This window comes from Uloborus diversus, chromosome 3 (assembly GCF_026930045.1).
Source record: "Uloborus diversus isolate 005 chromosome 3, Udiv.v.3.1, whole genome shotgun sequence".
NCBI lineage: Eukaryota > Metazoa > Arthropoda > Arachnida > Araneae > Uloboridae > Uloborus > Uloborus diversus.
Genome location: NC_072733.1, coordinates 174,785,669 through 174,804,185, shown reverse-complemented (window position 1 = coordinate 174,804,185; position 18,517 = coordinate 174,785,669). Strand labels below are relative to the sequence as shown.

Here is an 18,517-nt window from a genome sequence, read left to right as displayed (position 1 = left end):
AACATCATGGAAGATCGCATAAAATTTCAATTTTGGAACTTCAGTTTAAAAAATTGAAAGGGAAAAGTTCCCAAACCCCATTCATCCTTTTATTACCAAAGATAACCTGTAAAAGTGTTCCCTGTGGCAGAATTTTATTTTACTTTCTGTGACAAATTTTCTGGACCTAATTTCTTTCTGCAAGAATGCTCCGTGAAGTGAAAAATTAGCTAATGGGCAAACTTAAGTGCAATTCATTTCAAAAGTAAAAAATTTATTTATTTATTAACAAATGTAGTATAACTTCTTTTTATAAGTAAATTCATTTATACAAAAACGAAAAGCATTAAAATCAATATCAGGAAGTATCAGAGCTTCTAATAGATTTTCAGTTTTTGCTACAGAAAAAAGGGGACCTTGAGCTAAATCTATATGGTTAAAAATATTAACAACATGGTAACAGCAATTGCTAAGGGGAGAAAAAAATCAAATCTAACCAAAAGCAATGTAAATTATTCTTTTTTAAATGCTATACTAGAAATGTGTTAAAGGGGGGGGGGGTATTGTTTGAACAGAGATGCCACCTCTCAGATAAAAGTTTTCAGTCTTAATCTTAGCTCTTATCAATAGTTCTTAATACCAGAAAAATACTGATGCAACATCTATTCAATATTCCAAGAAATAAGATCGGAAGAAAAAATAACTTTTAATTAAAATATGCATTACAGTTCGGGGGGAGGGGGTAACCCCTCCTCTAAGGGGAAAAAAACTAAAATATGCATGTAATTTGGGGGGAAAAATTAATAAATAAAAACCCTCCGATAAAAAACTAAATAAATGTATGCAATACACAGTATTATGTAACAAAATATCTCCCTTCCCCCAAAAGGACAATGAATTAATTTAAAATACACATTTTAGTTAGAACAAATTGAAAATTTAACCCCCAGAAGAAAAATAGGATTTTATTAAAATATTCATTATGCATTTTAAGCAAAAAAGGAAATCCCTCCCTGCCCTCTCTTTCACGTGAAAAAAAAAAAATAATCAAGTACTCATTACAACTGCAGGAAAAAAAAGTTCCCTTTCCATATGAAGAAAAAAGAGTTTAATTAGAATATGCTTTTATGAAAGATTTTCATTCATATAATCATCCCTATCTGAATAACGATCAGTCAGCCCAAAATACTAAACAATTTATCAAGTACGTGAAATACACCGCCAGCTCAGTCATTTCCAGCCGAGGACTGCAGTTTCGTGCTTATTAGCACTCATCAGCCCGGCATAGGAAAGTGACTGAGCTGGAGATGGAAAACCTCTTAAGGAAGCCAAGAGTGCGAAACAAACTGGTAGCTAACATAGAATTAGCAGACCAGACGAGTGACCGAAGCAATGGTTCGGTTCAACTCGAAGATTGAACGCGAGGCAAGGTATATTCAGTAAATTACCGCCTATTAATTAAGAGATTTTCCATCTCCAGCTCAATCACTTTCCTATGCCGGGCTGATGAGTGCTAATAAGCACGAAACTGCAGTCCTCGGCTGGAAATGACTGAACTGGCGGTGTACGAGGTGTGGCTAGAAAAAACCGAACTGATGCTATAAAAAAACTTTATTTTCCATTATTTACAATTTGATGTTATCTCCTTTAATGTACTCTCCTCCTCAGTCTATACACCGCTCCATACGAATTTTCCACTGTTCATAGCAATGCTCCAATCATTTTCGGTAAGTCCATACATTACTTCCGTAGCTTTTTCTTTTACTGCTTCAACACTCTCAAATCTAGTTCCTTTCAAAGCTGACTTGACTTTAGGGAAAAGAAAAAAATCACAGGGGGGCAAATCAGGTGAGTAGGGTGGATGGTCTAAGATGGGAATGTTGTGATTGGCTAAAAACGTCTTCACTGACAACGCATTGTGAGCTGGGGCATTGTCTTGGTGCAGGATCCATGTCTTTTTTTCCACAAATCGTTCCGTTTTCTCCGTACTCACTAACGTAGGGTAGTCAGGACGCTAATGTAGTAATGCTGATTCACTGTTTATCCCTCTGGTACCCAATCAATGTGTACAATCCCTTTGATATAAAAAAAAACAATCATCATTGCCTTGAATTTCGATTTTGACATTCGTGCTTTTTTTTGTCATGGAGAATCAGGAGATTTCCAATGCATCGACTGGCGTTTGGTTTCGGGATCGTAAGTAAAAAACCACGATTCATCACAAGTAATAACATTTTGTAAAAAGGTGGGATCTCTTTCAATGTTTTCTAGGATGTCAGAACAAATCATTCTTCGGCGTTCCTTCTGTTCAATTGTGAGACACTTTGGAACCAGTTTTGCACACACTTTGTTCATGTTGAAACTTTCATGAAGAATCTGCTTAACACTTTCCTTGTCAATTCCTGTCAACTCAGACATTGCTCTGATTGTTAATCGGCGATCTTCTCGAACAAGTTTACCGATTTTTTCAATGTTTGCATCAGTTTTTGCTGACAATGGTCTGCCAGTGCGAGCGTCATCACTTGTGTCTTCGCGGACATCTTTAAATTGTTTAAACCACTCAAACACTTGTGTTCGCGATAAACAATCATCGCCGTAAACTTCTTGCAACATTACAAACGTTTCACTTGCAGATTTTCCAAGTTTGAAAAGAAATTTGATGTTAACACGCTGTTCTTTCTGTACAGTCAACATTTTTCCGACGCACAGACAAAACGTCAACTACTTAGAATAGACGCCACGGGCAGACTGAGTGCAGGAGGCAGATGAAACTCGAGCAGTAGGCGGAGCAAGAGTCACGTGACAGGCCAGGCGACTTTCAGCCTTATTGCATTCGTTTTATTGTTTCACCTGTGCTAGTTCGGTTTTTTTCTAGCCGCACCTCGTATTTCACGTATTTCTGCTTTATCCCTGGTTAATGGGCGGTAATTTACTGAATTTATCAAGTGTTCCATCTGTTGCTGCAACCTACGACACAGCAAATAAGCCATTTTTTAAGGGCTTACATTAATTTTTCAACAGATGTGAAAAAAAGCTCGAAAATAAGTCGGTACAACTTATACATGCAACATACACACACACAAACATGTGTATTACGAAGCCAATGCGAAACCACTGTTCTTTGATCAACACAAGGCTTCAAAATCACTCCACGTGGATAGAAGTTCTGGTTAAAACCAGTTTTTTTCCATGCCGTATCTCCCGATCTCCGATGTTGCAGACTATTACAATGATCGCCAAATTTTTATTTATTTATTTATTATTTTTTTGTAAAATAATGCCGTAAGTATTTAATTTTTCGCTGAAAATCAGGACTTTCCCTTAATTCCTAATTGAGTTACATTTTTTACTGTGAAACAGTTATCCTTGGGAACTGTTCTGCAGAATGGTTTTATTGCTGACTTTTTTTTTCCTTTCCCTTCCCCCCCCCAGCACAAAATCTTTCTGCACAAACTCTCTCTCTCATTCTGCGACAATGTCGCCATGTCGGCAGCTTTCTACCACCCAGGGGAAAGTTTTTAAGATGGATTGCGTAATTTTTTCATGAGAAAGCACCCAAAATTCTGAGAGGAAACCTTAATCTTATTTTTTCCCAAGTATCATCGAAGATGGCAGTTACATTGAAAAATTTTCCATTGCAGATTCCTTGAATCACATCCTTTACTCTAATGTGTAGTGGTACAAAAGGTGGCTTAGATTAATTTTTAAAAAACTTCATGTTAAAGGTACTTTTATCTCAGAAATTAACTTTTCAAGAGAATAGATGGGGTAAAGAGGCTGTATTGTAAAACATGAAATTCTTATTTATGGAAATAAATTAAATGTTTAGCTTTTTTTTTTTTCAAAATGGTTTCAAAAAAAATGAGAATAGTCTTCTATCTAGAGAAATAGATATTCAGTAAACAAAAGCAATTTAGACTTTTTATCCTATGAAAAAGTGACTAGGGGAGACTGGGGTACAGTGAGACAAAGGGATTTTTGGATTTTTTAGCTGTAATTCATAAACTGTGCTACATACCAATGAATCTGCAATAATTGGCTGGGTGGATTCTGGGATCTGAATTTGGTGCTTCTGTTTGCTATCAAATGTTTGTTATTTTTCTGATTTCAGGTAAACAATGTTTATTTTTCGACTCTTGTATGCATCGATTTATAAAATTTTATTTTATGAATTGAAATCAGCCATTTGATTAATTTAATTGTTCTACCTATGTAGCTAACTATCATTCAAAACATTTAGGATATGCTTTAAACAAAAACCTGAAAATGTTGAATAAGAAGAAAAAGGCGGAGTGGAATACAGTGAGCCATTTGATTCTAAGTGACACATCAGACAAAGTAGTTCATAATAATCTGTACAATATAAGATAATACTGATAGAAAAGTGCCCTCTTGCTCTGGTGCAGCAGCGAGTGGTTTCTTCGGTTTCTAGAGTTTTGGAGGATATTCAAATGCCAAAAAAAAAAAAAGTTGAGTAATGAAGAAAGAGCATAAAAAGAATAAAAGTGTCATTGCAAATGAGGTTTCTACTAATCACATTTTGAAAAAAAAATAATAACACAAGCTAGAGAAATTTTTAAAAAGTCAAAAAGTATAGAAAAAATATAGGCTATCATGGACACAACTGAGGAGGATGAAGAAAGTAAATGTGGCATCTCATAATAATTTATCAGACCATTGTGAATCTGCCTCCTGGGTTTGAAGCATTAGATCGTAAGCTATTTGTCGAGGACTTTGTACTCTTAGAATTTGGCATCAAAAAGAATTTACGATTGAAACGTTTTAAAGGCAGCTGATAACAATGGAGACTTGTGCATTAGTTTTTTGCACAACCTAAAACAATTTTTAACGTTTCTATTTTTTCATCTGTACTAGATGCTGCATCCGTTCCCAAGAAAAATATTAAACTGTTGTTAGCAGTATTCCTATTTTAAAAAGTGGTGCAAAGCAAAATCATTCTTTTTTGTGACTTGAAACTTAGAATTTTGTTTAAATGTACAAGGAAACTTAAATCTTTTGTGTCTCACTCAACTCTATATGCTGTCGCACTGCCCCATTTGCTCTCTCACTACACCCCGTATGCTGTCAGGTTATTTAAGTAAAGTTGATTTATTGGTACTGTGAAACCTCTCTGAGCGGCCACCCCTCCATTTCCTAAAATTTCGGCCGTTCAGATGGGGTGGCCGCTTTAAAGGGTTTTCATTGCAGTGGCAATATAATTTCTATAATACGTAATGTAAGCAAGTCTAACACATAAAATGATGTTTGAGGCTTCTCTAAAGAAGAAATAGTGCTTTATTTAATTTTTATTTTTGAAATGTTTCAGAGAAAGAGTATAATTTGTGACTTAAGTTTTTACTCTTCTCTAAATTTTTTTCAAATTTGTTTTCCAGTCCAAAATGTAAATCTTTAACCAATTTATTTGTAATTGCATTTGAATTTCCGATGATTTTATCTATTATCCCCAAAATCATTTCAGTTGCAAATTTAGCTTGCTGACGATTACAAAACGTATTAGAAAATTGATCGTCAATAGCCAAATTAGTGCCTGAAAGGCACAAAAAATTATTTATTCTAAAAACGTTAATAATGCAGACAGCGAACTTTAATAGTTAATTTAAATCAATCTCAAATTTTTTTTAGATTTGTTTCCAAAACACAAATTTTCAGCAGACTCGTTAACCAAAAGATATTTTTCTCAGTCCGCACTGTAAATATCAAGACACTCCATTGTTGTTTCGTGCTTGAAAAAAATTCGAAATTGTGCTCTATTGATACTCTTGGTAATTTTCAGTGCTTGTATTGCTCAGAACTTCAATACGTTGTTCGAGATTCATAAAAATGTTCTTCAATAGTGTTGTTTGCAACCCAGATCAATCACACTCACACTGACCAACTAATAAAATAAACGTGACTGACAATTTTACTCCGAAATTATTGGAATTCGTTAACAGCCAATAACACTTCTCCTGCTTGAACCGAAAGGCTGAATATTAGAAACAGGAATTGAATAAATTTTCCTGAAAAATGGGATGGACGCACTCACTTGGCAGCCATTGAGAAGGGTGAGCGGCCATTGCTAGGGGTGTTTTTAACATTAAGTCTATGGGTACAAAAATCCGTGGCGAAAAAATTTGGCCGTTAAGAGCAGTGGACGCTTAAGACAGGTAGCCACTTGAAGAGGTTTAACTGTATGCTGAAAAAATTTCAGAAAAACACACATTACATTAAATTTGTTACTATCTTGGCTTCTTTTTTTTTTCTTTTGAGTTTGCATTAGGGGTCTGGTTTCTTTTTTCATTTGTAAATTTTGAAACAAAAGAAACTTGTAATGTATTAAACAGTTAATATGTATTACCTTAGTTATGAACTTGTTTTTTGTTTCATTGCAGAATTTTCATCTACAATATCAGCAATGCATCTTTATCTCTGCATTCCAGTGCCAACTGTTTCAAATGGAGCTAGAACTTATCCTGGAAATTTGTTTTGTAACTGTGTTGAACTGTTGATTCAATTATTTCTGAATACTATTCATTGTTCAAAATCTCTTTCATGTTTAAAATGTAAGTGCATTTTATTAAATAACATTTTGTTGCATATGCTTTCTGAACACTTTTTGTCTAGGCTCTCCCAATCAAAAATGAGGCCCAGGGCAGAATTTTTCATGGGGTATTAATGATATTTATTAAACAAAGTAGAAAGTTGCATCAGACTTTTACGAAAAAATAATTTGTATCGATCATAATTAATTAATTCATTTATTCATTTATTTACACACTTTGATTTTAATTGAGCACTTGATGTACTTAAATTCTAACACTGAAATTCATTCAAGAATATGTATCAGCACTTTGGAAAATGAAACGCCTCTCTCAAAGGCCTTGAAACAAAATCACCCATTACTTTCTTGAATACTAGGGGCATATTCATTGATAACATTATCATAATTTAGCTTTTTACAAATCTCTATAAAATTCATAAAATTGCTAAGGAGTCAATCTTTCTATGTCTAGAGTAAACCTTAAGTTTTTTTTTTTTTTTTTTTTTAACTAATCTTTTAGTCTTGAAAGAGACTTTCTCGGCTGATGCTTTGCAAGTTGACCATATAAGAATAACTTTTATAGCAATAAGTAAAGCTATAAGTTTGGCTATGCAACACTATTTTTGTCTATGAACTGAGTGGTTTGAAACTTTATACTGTTGATTTGTAAAATTCAGCAGCAAAAATTTAGGTTCTTCAAAAAGTTTTCAGCATTAGTATCATCTTTTAAAAACTTGCGTGGCATATCATGGCAATTTTGGAAGTCCACCTTTATTAATTTTTGAATACTTTTTTAATTTTACATTTAAACCTGTTTATCTCAGAAACCTCTCTAAGTCAAATTTTCAATTTATCTGCATTAACAGCATGAATTCAATGTTTTTCTTCATGATTATCTGACATGAATTTGACTGCAAACCTCTATATCTCGAATTCTGACCACACGGACATTTTTTTTAAAATTTGATAAAAATAGCTATCATTTTTTTATCACTAGAAGAACTTGAAGACATAAAGCATCTTTTCAAATATCTGCACCCATGTACTCCTCCAAGTATTCTGAGACATGTAGCCCAAGGAAAACTATCTGTACAAGGAGCAAGTTTTCTAAGAATTCCATCCACTTGGAAACTAGGGGCAAGATAGCTTCGTTGAACTGTTTAAAAGCTTCCTTAGTTTTACTTTTGAGTCCTTGAGTATAGTTATTTTCTTACATTTTCTAGGTTTCTATGCTTCTAATGTTTAAATTGTTTTGCTTGTGGAAAAAGTAAAAATCTCAATGTTTTTGAACAATAATGATTGAATGTTTCTTTTTGTCCATAAAGAATACATAAATTTGCTAAATCACAACAGACCATGCTGTTAAATCTTCAACAATATCAATACAAAAGAATTAAGTCTGAATTTGTTCCAATTAAAAGAATATAAAGTATTGTATAAAGGCAAATTAGCAGGAAAACTACAGACATGTTTCAGGAACCCCTTTTTCAATGCAAAATAAAATAAGCTTATGAATGAATAGAGATCCAATCAAAGCCAAATTGCCAAGTCTTTTTTGTGAGATGTCTATTTATCCATAAGTTTACTTTGGGGGGGGGGGGGGTGAACAAAGGGTTTTTTATAACCCTGAAACATGTGTATGCAGTTTTCCTACTAATTTGTGCCTTTATGCGTTGTTTTGTATTCTGTAACTTTTTAAACTCAAAGGTATTTTTAGTAAACTTTCTTACAATTGCTTTTTATTAACTTTTATCAAAAACCTCTATCTTGAGACCTTTCATGTCTCAAATTTTCTTCTGTACCATGAAATTCAAGCTTGATTGATTTTTCGATTTATAACTGGCTACACTGATCTACTTCATGAGCCAAATGTGACCCGCAGGCCATACGTTATGCACCACTGGTATAGACAATTACTTTTAAGCTTCAACTATAATAATGTATGCATGCATCAGGGGAATATCATTCTCTTAAAAGTTTGATTTATATATTTCTGAAAACATATAAAAAACTAAATTTATAATTTCAGTGGTAAAATTATTCCTTAAAATTTTTATTTTATTTTGGTGTCTTGTGCAGGGTCTGATGGTGACTGCTCTTTTAATTTTAGCTGTACAACAACTCCAAGCCACTCTTGATTCCTTCATTTTGTGGATGACCACCAAAACAAGAGCTCTTGTCTCTAATAACAACTTGCCTGCTTATTTACTCATTTGCTGCTTTGATTGCAAAGTAAGATTTCCTTTTTCATCCTATTGATAATGCAACACTTGGTGCAACAAAGAGAAACTTATGCATATATCTAGATTTTAATGCCTTGATATTGTATTACTTCATTATTGAGTGCAATATGTAAGAAGTGTTTCTATTAAAATGTAATATACTCATTATAACAATAATTTATATTATTCATGCATTCAATATAGCAAAGCAATGATTTTATAACCACTAAAATTGTATATATGAAATTAACTGCTCTGTTTACTGAAAAATCTCAGTAATATTTATTTAAGTACCTCATTAGTCTTAAGTAACATATTTGTGTCCATTTATTAAGTTTTTGCCTTGTAATTTTTATTGATTACACACAGCAGAGATGCTGTGTTGTGCATTTTAAGTTTTGATAATTAATTCTTGTGAATTGTTTAGCTCTGACTTTAAAATTTACTTTCAGTTTTTCCTATCAAGTCAAGATTTTTTAAATCATATTTTTCTTTTAATTTATCGAGTTTTTAGAATTCATGGTGGCTTGATTTAAAAAAAAAAAAAACTAGAATTGATCTTGACGTTTAGGTTAGAATATTTCTTTGAATTCTTGTCATGCCAAAGTTTATACAGTAGCTTTGAAAAAAAAGGCTGTCCTGAGTACAAAAATTTTTAATGCAGGAATTTTTTATTGTAAGTTCAAGTATAATAAATTTTTTGTTTCATATCGGAATTTAAATTTCTTAGTAAACTTTTTGGTTGTCAAAATAAAATAAGTTACATTGAAAAATACAGACTATCATGATTTTAAGAAAGCATCTATATATTTGCAATGATTAATATATTTGAAGTTTATACTGTTTGTTATTATACTTGTCATGGTAAAGTTGATTCTGTCTCTTTAATATGATTGTTTTGAAATTAAAAATGTCTTTTTTTTTATAGTGGGCTTTAAGTATTCTTAAAAATATATCATTTCAATCAGGGGCTGATGTACTTGAAGAAATGCAAGTGTTTAAGTCAGCTAATAAAAAACTAAGCAGCATTATTTCCAAGCAGATTGAATTTTTTGAAGTAAGTTAAACCTAATAAGACTTTTTTGGTAATCATTTTTAATAGTTTTCAACTTGAAAATATCAGTTTTACTGTATGGGACCACAAATTTCGAATGCTCGGGACTACAACCATTCCAAGTTTCGCAATTTTATGGATTCTGACTCAAAAGTAGTAAAAACTCACCTGTGCTTAAGTATGTTATGTTTTTACAGGTTTCTTAATGTTTGGTCCAAATTTATTTTATTTCATGATCAATCTGAATGAAAGTCGACTTCATTATGCTAAAAAATAGTTAGTGATAATTTGCAGTGGCATATAGTCCACGTATGTTGCTTTTTATTATCATGAATGTGCAAATGTAATAAATAAATCATATTTATACTGAAAATAATTTTGTACTTTTGTTCATAGGCTGTATATTCATACTTAGAAACTATATAAAACCAATATCAGTGAAATATTTTTTTTTTCAAAAGTTACATAACAAAATAACTACTAGTAGTAAATAGGAATACTTAATAATGGGAGAAAAATCCATAATTTTTGGGAAAAGATAAAAACTCCTTGTCTGGCAGGTCTATTAAAATGAAAAGCCTTGCTTACCAGGTGTTCAGAATACATGTGTCTTGATACCTTCCTCTTTGGGGGACTACAATCTGCCTCTATGATTAGTTTTCATGCCTGATAGGATCATTCATTGAATATGTATATATAATAAATACCTATACATAGTGAAATTGATAAAAGACCTAACCAATTGCCTATAGATGTGTGCTAGCAGCTAAACTAATAAGCCAAGTGAATAGTGATGACAAAATAAATACACAGAGTTGTCAAAACAAACACTAAAAAGAAGGATGAATAAAGAAAGTGATAAAACTAGACTCATCAGTCGTGGAAGTTCCATCCAATAGTCATAAACGAACAAACTAAGAGGTAGAATGCTTAAGTCCCTTCATCTCTATTATCAGAAGCCGTATAGCTACAATGATTATACTTCAGAGCACATCCCGGTGTAAATAATACTTCAAATATATATCTTAGCTTAAACTCCTGATAAAAGGATATCCAAATTGTCCCCTACATATCCATAAGCAGTTCCAGATTGAATTAAAATATTTTTTAAAATATGAAATAGTCAAAATCCAAAAAATGCACCAGGGTGTCTGACTAACCAACTCAAATGGCTTCAAAAAAAAATGCAATCCAGTGTAGTTTGTCAGTTATTTCATAAGTTTGAACAGTTCAACTGTTTCAAGCAAAGCAAAATGTTTACTGAAAGCTATGCGTATACTAATGTTTTAAATAAGAATAAGTAGTTCATTTTTATGCAAAGGAATTTCGTGGTTTAAAGTTGTGACTGTGTTCCAAATTCTTTTGATTCTGCTTATTTACGAAACAAGAACACTCAACTTTCAATTACCAAACGGTTTATACAAACAAAAACTCTTTTACTAAGGCAAGATGAATAGTCTTGCAGGATATTAACTTTGAATTGAAATTCATGCTTTTATCATAAATTGCAGTATAACAATAGACACCAACTTCAATATTAATATCAAGGAAATTAAAGCACATTCTTAAGAATCATTTCATAAAAGAATGTGTAATTATTTGCCACTCTTAGATAGGAGAAAAAATCGAGAAACCAAGGTTCTGAGATAGAGGTTTTGATAAAAGTTTTAAAATTTAGTAATTAGAGTATAGTCTAAGAGTAGAGATTCTTTTGCATTAATATTGTTGAAAACATTATGGTATGAAAGATTGATTACATCTCTTACTAATTTCAATGATTTTATTGATCCCAAATTATCTTACTTTACTTTACTTCGCTAATTAACTTTAAGAATGAAAATTTCAAAAATGTTTAGATTTTTAGGTTTTTCTCAATCAAAACAATTTTAACATTAGAGGGGCCTAAAACCAGTCAACACTACAAATTACTGCTCTCAAGTTCTATAGTAAAACAATGGAAGCAGTTTCACTGTTCAACAATGCAGTTTCTGAGTTCTTCTTCCCCAAGTTGCTAAGTGGATGGAATTCCTCGCAAACTTGCTCCTTACATACATATAGTTTTGCTTGGGCTACATGTTTCGCAATACGTGGAGGATTGTATGACTGCTGATATTATTTAAAAAATGCTTTTTGTCTCCAAGTTTTATTACCATTGATAAAAATCACTAGTGATCTAATTAAAAAAAGGCAGTGCAGTCAGATTTCAATATACAGTCAAGTCTCAACTTAGGCGAGAGATGCGCTCCAAGATCCCTCACGTAAGTCGAAATTTCGGGTTTTGGAAAGGTTATGTATAAGAATTTTTTGTAAACATATGCAATCTTTTTAGGTATTTGTAAGCACCCCTCAATCTGTTTTAACCTATTTCTTAACTTAATATTGATAATTTTTACTGAAAAAAAAGCATTGTTATTCAACATTAAATACTGTTACATTGCACAAAATCAATGGGAGAGAAAGGCATAAAATGAAACAGTACAGTGCTTATAGTGTGTAGCAGTAAAAAAAATGTAGCACTGTAATAGTACTGTACAGTAGATACTATAAATATATTCAACGCCCATTTTAGTTGTTCAAGCCTACTGAAAATCTTTATTTTTTCTTCAACTATCAGAAAATTTCTCTTTTTTTTCCATTTTTATCTAACTTTAGATAATTAGCATGCTTTAGTGAAATTATATTTCATCAACTTTATATTTAGAATGAAAAAAAAATTAAAATGCCGAGTGGTTATTTGTTAACAAAGCAATGTTTAGACTAGCACTTTGTGAGAACTTCCACTTTCAGTGATGTTTAGGTAAAATTCCACTTTCGGAACCAATATTAAGTAGCCAATAACAAGTATGATGCTTAGGTCCACAATTTCTTTCTGAACATTTTCGTTTTGTTGGCGAGAAATTTACATTATCTCTAAAATTCTTTGCTTCTGAAAAACTCAAGTCATAGCCTTTTGTGTTGTGGTGCAAGTGTACTGTTTGCACTTCAACCCAAGGTTTTTGAGAAAATTCATTGAAGATAAGTATGGGGAAAACATTGAATTCATGCTATAAATGTAAAGGAATTGAGAAATCAGATATAGAGAGGTTTTGAAGCTAATCGGGTTTGATTGTATTTGAAACGTCTTGTAAATGGTGATAATCCTAGAACTTTACCTGATCTTAAAGACAGCGTTTTACAACATGTTCGTAGCATTTCCTACTGTGCACTTTGGTCAACTGTAGAACATGCTCTCTCAGAGCTGAAAATGATGGCTTTCATATTGAACATGTTTAATCGCAATAAATATTTTTAACTATCATAAATGTATAACAAATATGTAATTCATTTTTTAATTTACTCAATGGAATTCCCATTCTAACATTATGTTCTACATAAAATTTCATAAATTTCTAAGCAAAAGTTCTGTCACTTTACAACTTTAAAGTAGGATTATTTAATTATGGCTGCTCTGTTTATGTATATTAAATAAAATTGTACTTTAAAATTTTATAGGGTTGGTTGCAAGATGCTTCAAACCTTATGTATTGTATAATTTTTACCCATGTAAAGAAATGTCTTTGTTATGCATTGGAATCAAAGTTTTTATGGAAAAAGGTATTTAAAGGTAATGTATGTGATTCTTAAGATCTTTTTCAATTTCTGTGTTTATTTTACAAATTTGATGAAAAGCTTTTTTATAGAATTTTGTTTAGCATAGCTTGACAGAAATAGTAAATTTTAATGAGATTGACTTGTTAGTTATATAATCTGTAGTTTTTATTCAAATTAGTACTTCTAGAACATATAAAACAAAAGTTCAAAAGAAAACTTAATAGGTGGTATTTGAGAATTCCAATCTTTAGAAATTTAGAAGCATGAACATTTTACAAACTATATCAATGTTCAGAAAAAAACTATGAAATACTCGCATTTTTTTTTTTTTTTTTTTTTTTGAGTATTTAAAATATTCTTTTCAGAAATAGTATATCAATAATTTGGAGATTTTGAACTTAAAAAAATGAGGAAATGTATTGTCTGTTTTCCCACGAGAAGGCACTTGACTCCCCTTTTGTCACCTGGTATCCGATGATTCTATTTCGCTGGTTTCGGCAGAAGGCATATTTGAATCATAACATTTTGTGGTAAAAGCAACAGTTTTTAAAATGTAAGAATAATGAAAGTAGCAACAGACAAGTGAAACAAATATTCTGAAGGACACTGACCTTTTTTGCACATTGAAATAATATACGAAGTTAAGGTTGTCTCATTTACAAGCACGGGTATGTGTTTACCCATCACTCCCACGTAAAATTGAACTTTGCATTCATGAAAGCGGGGCGAATTGCCTTATCATGGAAAACAGACAATATCTTGCCTTATTTTTTAGTAAGTAAACATGGGGCAAAGTGAAATGGTTAAATATTTACTCTGCTTTTTGCTTCACCTATCAGGTATTATTTTAACTATGTAGTACCATATGCAGTATATTCTTGCCAGGAAATAAATACCGCCAAAAATTAAAGCATTTGGTAATATAGGCAAATTAAAAAAATTGGTACTCATATTGTAATATTTTGTTGTAAGTCAAAAAAATTTTCTGTTACTATAAAATGATAAAGTTCTTGTTATTAACATTTTAAGTATTAATTGACACCTCCTAATATTAAATGCAGTATTAATTTAGTTAATTTTAATTTATTTGTATTTTAAATAAATTGTACAATTAGTCAAGTACATGTGGGGCAAAGTAAATTTTCATTTACTCGCTCAATCATTTTATATAAATCACTTACGTTTTCATCTCTTAATTAATTCACTTACATTCAAGGGCGCTCATATAGGGGGGCAAGGGGGGATCAAGCCCCCCTTTTAGAAACTAGAACTTATTTACTTTTAGTACTTTTTCTTTGCAAAGATGTAAAAAATATTTCTTTTCCAGCCCATTAATGAATAAGTTATTAAAAACGTGAATTTGTAATGACTCTAATCTGTCCTGAAATCGGTTTCCATGGGGAAAATATCCTGAAAACACCATGGTTAAAATATCTGAGCCTCTTGCAATTTTGTATATGGGCGCCCTTGTTTACATTCCTTCATTTTAGTAATTCACTTATTTATTCATTAATTCTCTTATTTTCTAATTTATTCTTTCTTTTACTCGCTCATTTATTTTTCTTCATATGTTAATTGATTTATTAATTTCAATTATTTATTTTTTTTTCATTATATTTTCATTTATTCTTTCAAACTTTTATTTACTGATTTTTTTTATCAAAAATATATTTTATAATCAAATAGCAAATATTACATTAGAAAAATATTTTATTTTTCACTTTGCCACATGAAAAAAAAGTGAAAATTTTCCGCTCTTTTTAGAAGACTCAAATTTATTGCCAAAAATAGAAAATAGTGTTTCAACGCAAGTTTTTTGATAAAATACAATGTTCTTTCTTTGTGTACTGTGATTTTCAAAATAAAGTTCTGATTTGTTCATTTTGAAGACTCGGTCATCTTAACCATTTCACTTTACCCCACATTCCCCTACATGAAAATGTAAGAGGTATAATGCCAATTTATATTGAAGCAGGCTTACTACTCATTGGTCAATTACTGGGAAAATAATTCTTTTGCATTTCCAATAGTAGACCATGGCAGTTTGACCACTGGTTCTATGCTGTTTGGTTGATATACTCAATAGTCTGTTTTTTCTTAATATGTATTTTCTAATGTTCTTCAAATAGTAATGATATTAAAGTGTTGAAATATAGCAATAATTTTGCTGTGTTGAGTAAAAAATCCCTTTCTAACATTATTTCTTCTAAAGAAAATGCTTAAATTTTGCCTTTTTCATTTTTTTTGACAAAAAGAGTCATTTTAGCATTTTATTGCTTCTAATGTTGATTTTGACTAAGATACTCGAAAAATGGTTTTATAAATTCAGTCAGTCTTTGCCTTAGAATATAAATTATAGTACTCAACTTTTTATTACCAAATGGTGATTCATTTTTCTTATCAAATCATCTTTCATTGATAAAATTGATGAAACATCTTTTTTTATTTTTTATTAGTATTTATTTGTCAGTTAAAAAACATTCCAATCTTAAGGAATTAAGATGTAATTCTTAGTCAGGAGTTACTTTAGCTCTAACTATTTCAATTAGTGTTAAACCTGTTGTTATTTTTCTATTGCGCATGCCTTATCAAAGATTCAAAAAGCCTGTATTCTATTTAGACTAATTATTTCAAATGTTATTGCTGCTTCTTATTGCTGCTTCTATAACCAAATATTTTATTCCTTTCGTTTTTTACACTAGGAAATCGAAATTTATTTCTTCTTTTAAGTTCTGTTGAGTTTGTTTCAAAACTACATGGTTGTCATGCTACAAACTCCATTTTAGCTTATTTTCATTAATTTTTTACTGATTTTCTTGTTAAAAACTGTGAGATTATCTTTATGACATCCCCTATTTCTCAATTTCAATTTACCTGCATAATTCATCTTACTCCAGTTTGTTTGCAACAAAGCATCTTTGTTTTTAACGGTAAAGTTATAGATGTGGCCCGATTGAGAATTCTCTTAGTGCTTTTTAAACAGGTTTTTACTTGCATTGTTTTAAGGTGAAATTTTTTACAAAACTACAATTTTTATTTTATATTCTGTTTGTTGAAGTTTCGTTATAATGAACATGCAGCAGTCAAGTCTCAATCATATTGGTCATGAATTCGGACTTTATCGGTCATGAATGCAATGTCTTTTCCTCTGTCTTTATGTTAGCAGTGCAGATAAATGTGGACCCTTTTTTTGCCGCGGAGTAGGGGGGGGGGGGGGGGCGAGAGAGAATCAAAATTCTCATGTTTTGGAATTTTTCAAAAGTTCCTTCCCAAAGAACCCCAGTTTAAATAGAGTATTTACATTTTTGCTTTTGCAGCATGGAATGTCATTTCAATAAGTGATTTAGAAGAAAATGATAAAAAATGTATTGTATGTGATGCTTATCCAAACTGCTTGCAGTTTGAAAAATGATATTAAGATAAACATTACAAAGATATCAAGAATGCAGAATTCTTTTTAATTTTGTAATTACAATGTTGGACTGTAAGTTTTGAATTAAAGTTTGTTTAAATTCATTCATTTAAATCCCATACGAATAATGAAAATGAATCTGCCGACTACTAAGTTCATCCATGGAGCACTGGATTTCTATGGCCACATGGCCGACTTCAGGAGCATTTTCTCATATTAACAGTAGTTTGGTTTTTAAAATAAATTTTTTTTATTTATAAATCAAGTGAATGAATCACTCAAAAAGGCAGAGCCTAAAGTTTTAGTGTTTTTTTTCCCCCATTAATTACTGAAATTTATAGGTTAACAAAAACCAACAATCTAGCTCTTAGATGGTGATTAGTAACAGACCACTGGTGCTTTTACTGGATTAGATTTTATAAAAGCCTTGGTCTGACTTTAAAAGATTCTTTTTCAATATTTTATTGTAAGACTACAATTGAGGCAGTGAGAAGCAAAGGGTTGTAAGTGTACATTTTCAAGTTTTGAGTAAAATGCGTTTAAAGATAACGTCCTAGGTAGGCTTTCATTGAAAAGTTTTTCTAAATCATGCTGTATAACAGCACCTACCATGGCTATTTGCACTATCTCTTGTGCCAAGACAGAGGAAAGTCTCCCCTACCATATGCACTGGTTATCTCCAAATTTTTAATTTTGCAACTACATCCCTTTGCTTCTCACTGCCTCAATTGTTAATTCGTCTCAAAATTTATCTTGATTTTATGCTGATTGATTTTTCTTTTTTTTATTGTTTCAGATAATTTGCATTTGAAGCAATCTGAATTTTCTGCTGTTCATCAAATTTTAATTCCTTTAACCGAGATTGCCAACAAGTGCAATTTTAAACCTGTAGTTTCGTCAGTTGTGTCTGCAGTTTCACAAGCTTTCTTGTTTATTCTAAACAGATTGAAAAGAAAAATTAGGTAATTTAAATTTCTTACTTTATCAATTAATTATTATTATTTATTTATTTATTTATTTATTTATTTATTTATTTATTTATTTTGCTACTAACACATTGCATTAATATGCTGTCATTTTCCCTTACTTTTCATTTTATTCTAATGCTTTTTTCAAAACATATTTATTATTGGAAAATATGTAAAAAATAGAAAGACTATGCTTCATTTTTTTTCTGCGCTACTCTAATTTCTTTGATGTGTAAAAATCTGAGTCTTAAAATTTAGAAAACGTGGCTTTGTAAAAGTATCAAAAATTACAATTTCATTTACCTTTTGACAAATTATAATATTTAAAAGTACAAGCCAAAGTATTTGTATCCACACAGCTGAACTACTGCCCACCATGACTATAAGGTTACATCTAATTTCATCATTATATATCCACATAGGAGCATTATTCCTTGTTTTGTGTTTAATTTAGTAGAAATAAATAAATTTAATTTATTGGAAACATGCCAACATTGAACTTGGTTCATGAAAATTTGCTTATCTGAGCTTTCAATCGTTTTGCATCTTATAAATATTTTTATATTTTTGGCAGTTTGAAGCTATATTGACATGCTACATTAGATTAACTCATTTTAATTTTTTTTAAATAACTAAAAAATTAATAATTGTTGTTTTGTTTAATTCAAATTTATTTAGTTTTGCAAACTTAAGTTATTAGCATTTTGCTTAATAATTAAGTATTTGAATTCCCTACTCATTTTCCCCCAA

The 18,517-nt window shown here is 31.0% G+C and overlaps 1 protein-coding gene across 1 annotated transcript in view; it reads left to right on the top strand.

Moving 5' to 3' along the window:
* Window positions 1-18,517, top strand: part of LOC129218379 (uncharacterized) — a 55,417-nt gene that overhangs the window by 16,884 nt on the left and 20,016 nt on the right. Inside the window, exons 4-8 of the mRNA XM_054852621.1 lie at window positions 6,372-6,542; window positions 8,631-8,752; window positions 9,671-9,799; window positions 13,289-13,400; window positions 17,596-17,761. Of these exons, the coding sequence (XP_054708596.1) occupies window positions 6,372-6,542; window positions 8,631-8,752; window positions 9,671-9,799; window positions 13,289-13,400; window positions 17,596-17,761 (700 nt within the window). The remainder of the gene's footprint in view (window positions 1-6,371; window positions 6,543-8,630; window positions 8,753-9,670; window positions 9,800-13,288; window positions 13,401-17,595; window positions 17,762-18,517) is intronic.